The sequence below is a fragment of the Stegastes partitus genome, unplaced genomic scaffold (genome assembly GCF_000690725.1).
Source record: "Stegastes partitus isolate 25-593 unplaced genomic scaffold, Stegastes_partitus-1.0.2 Scaffold577, whole genome shotgun sequence".
Taxonomy (NCBI): Eukaryota; Metazoa; Chordata; class Actinopteri; family Pomacentridae; genus Stegastes; species Stegastes partitus.
In genome coordinates this window covers 266959-269361 of record NW_007578308.1, presented here as the reverse complement: position 1 = coordinate 269361, position 2403 = coordinate 266959, and the positions used below count along the sequence as shown (strand labels likewise).

The 2403-nt window shown below is 48.5% G+C and overlaps 1 protein-coding gene across 1 annotated transcript in view; it reads left to right on the top strand.

The window, feature by feature from the left end:
* Window positions 1-2403, top strand: part of gripap1 (GRIP1 associated protein 1) — a 35510-nt gene that overhangs the window by 4239 nt on the left and 28868 nt on the right. The window contains exons 3-6 of the mRNA XM_008288857.1: window positions 1271-1332; window positions 1421-1447; window positions 1895-2002; window positions 2074-2236. Coding sequence (XP_008287079.1) covers window positions 1271-1332; window positions 1421-1447; window positions 1895-2002; window positions 2074-2236 — 360 coding nt within the window. The remainder of the gene's footprint in view (window positions 1-1270; window positions 1333-1420; window positions 1448-1894; window positions 2003-2073; window positions 2237-2403) is intronic.

Sequence of the window (2403 nt, the reverse complement as noted above, 5' to 3'; positions counted from 1 at the left end):
GGACCAATGAGAGGCCTTTGCTGATGAGCAGTGGACCAATGAGAGGCCTTTGCTGATGATTGTTCAGCTACATGTTAGCTCACGGCTCCATCAGGATGGTTTGATTTCTGCTGAACCACAATTCAAAGCAGCGTCCTGATGTTCATCACATTTTTATTTGTCATTACTTTGCCGGCGTATTCCAGGGACTGAAGCTGTTGTTTCCTCCTGTAATGGGAGGCTGTGAACACACCTGAGGACGGCTGTATATCTATATATGTGTGCAGTGCTTAACAAGTTAGACAGGAAGCCGAACACATCTGTTCACCTCTGTGTGGCTCCACTAGAAGCATTTTAAGTGTAGATGCTGCAGCAGGTCGTGTTCCTGTAACGGGTCGAAGCTAAAACAGCTGCTGTGGTTAAAGTTCATTTGACTTGTGGTTCTGTTTTCCTTCCCCGGGTCGGTCGCTGGGCTTCGTCCTGCTCTGACCATCAGGCGTCTCCGTCCCTCCTCGTCTCTTTAGATAATCAGGTCGCTTTCTAAACCGGACGGCCTGGTCGGTGCACCAGAGACGGCCTGACAGCGGCTATAGACCCGCTGTGGTTAACCAGCAGCGCCGCTGAAACAGCTCCACGATCATCAGTCTCTGCTGATCACGGTTCAGCTTCTCAATGACTCCACTCTGCCTCATGTTTAAATCTTTATCCTCTACTTTGGATGTGAGTGTTTTTCCTTCTTCTTAGACTTAATCGTCTCTGTGAAGCTTGTTCTGGATGAAACGGGGTTTACAAAGACAACAGAGAACCTGTAATGTGGTGATGACTGATAGTTTATCCATCTAACGATGAACTTTATCCATGTGCTGCTTTTAAACTGTGCATCACATTTACAATGAATAATAAAAATAAAAAACTAAATAAACTGAAACAACAAATCACTCACATCAGTTGGTCTAAACAGTGGATTAAATGGGTTCAGTTCAAAGTGTGACTATAAATGCTGACCTGCTTCAGTGGGCCGGGCCTCCAGCCTCCTGGTCCGTCTGCAGCCTTCATGTGCACTGAAAGAACATAATAGAGTCTGAGTGTCAACACTGAGAACTGTGTCTCCATCAGCGGTGCAGTCTGACCGGTGCTCTGGCGCCACCTGCTGTTCATGTCAGTGTGTAGCAGTCATGGAGCGCTTTAGAGTTCAGAGGCTCCACTGCAACGGATCAGCATGAAATGATCTATAAACTAAATGATTCATCAGCTGGTGTTGAAGCTTTAACGAGGAATGACTGTGTTTCAGAGCTGAACTCCGTCCGCCAGAAGAACCTGGTTCTGGAGAGGGACTTCGTCAAAGCGCAGAAGGTCCAGAACCTTTAACATTCATTCATCAGCTGCTGCTCAACGCTTTCATTTTGTTCACGGTGTTGTTTTTGTGTTTTTGTCTCTTCAGGCTTTAAATAAAAGCAAGAAAGCTCAGGTGAGTTTCGGTTGCTATGGTTACCTCAGGTTACCTCAGCGTGTTCTCTGACACACATTCAGTTTGTCTGGATCTGGTTCTTTATTTCAGCTTCACCAGCCAGTTTCATCTTACATGAATGAGACTGAATTAATTAAACGCATGATTTTATCCAGTGAACATGGTGTCAGACTGGTCCTGGACCTGGTCCTGGACCTGGTGTCAGACTGGTCCTGGACCTGGTTCTGGACCTGGTTTCAGACTGGTTCTGGACCTGGTTCTGGCAGATCTTTACAGGACTGTTTGCTCTTTATCGTGTCTTCATAACTTGTTGTAGTTCTGCAGGATGGTTCTGGTTGGGTCCGATGCCTCCTGACTGGGTCGATATGAAGCTAAACGAGCCTCTGCTACTGTATGCATGTTAAAGTTCCCTGACGGCTCCTAACAGCTGCTGCTTGCTGCCTGCAGGAGGTGGAGGCTCTGCTCAGTGAGAATGAGATGCTCCAGGGGAAGCTGCACAGCCAGGAGGAGGACTTCCGGCTGCAGAACAGCACTCTGATGACCGAGCTGTCCAAGGTGAGGTCTGGTCCAGCCGGGATCCCTGGAGGAGCTCACGGCTGTCATATTAACACCACGCTTTGTTCCAGCTGTGCACGCAGATCGAACAGCTGGAGCAGGAGAACCAGGGCCTGAAGGAAGGGGGCGGAGCCTCAAAGTCCAGCCCACCACCCAACCCCGCCTCCAGCCCCGTAGATGGAGAGCTGCTCCGCCTCCAGGCTGAAAACTCCACCCTGCAGAAGCAAATGAAAGGTAAGTTAAGACCAGCTTTAAACGGAGACGCTGTTTTGTGTTTGAAGGATTTAGACGCTACGAGCAGCTTTATGAATGTGTTTAGAGATTAGAGTGACCTAAGATCTGATCTGTGGAAGAGACGAGCACGGTCGGCCTCAATAAGAGTGACCGAGCAGAAAAGAGAC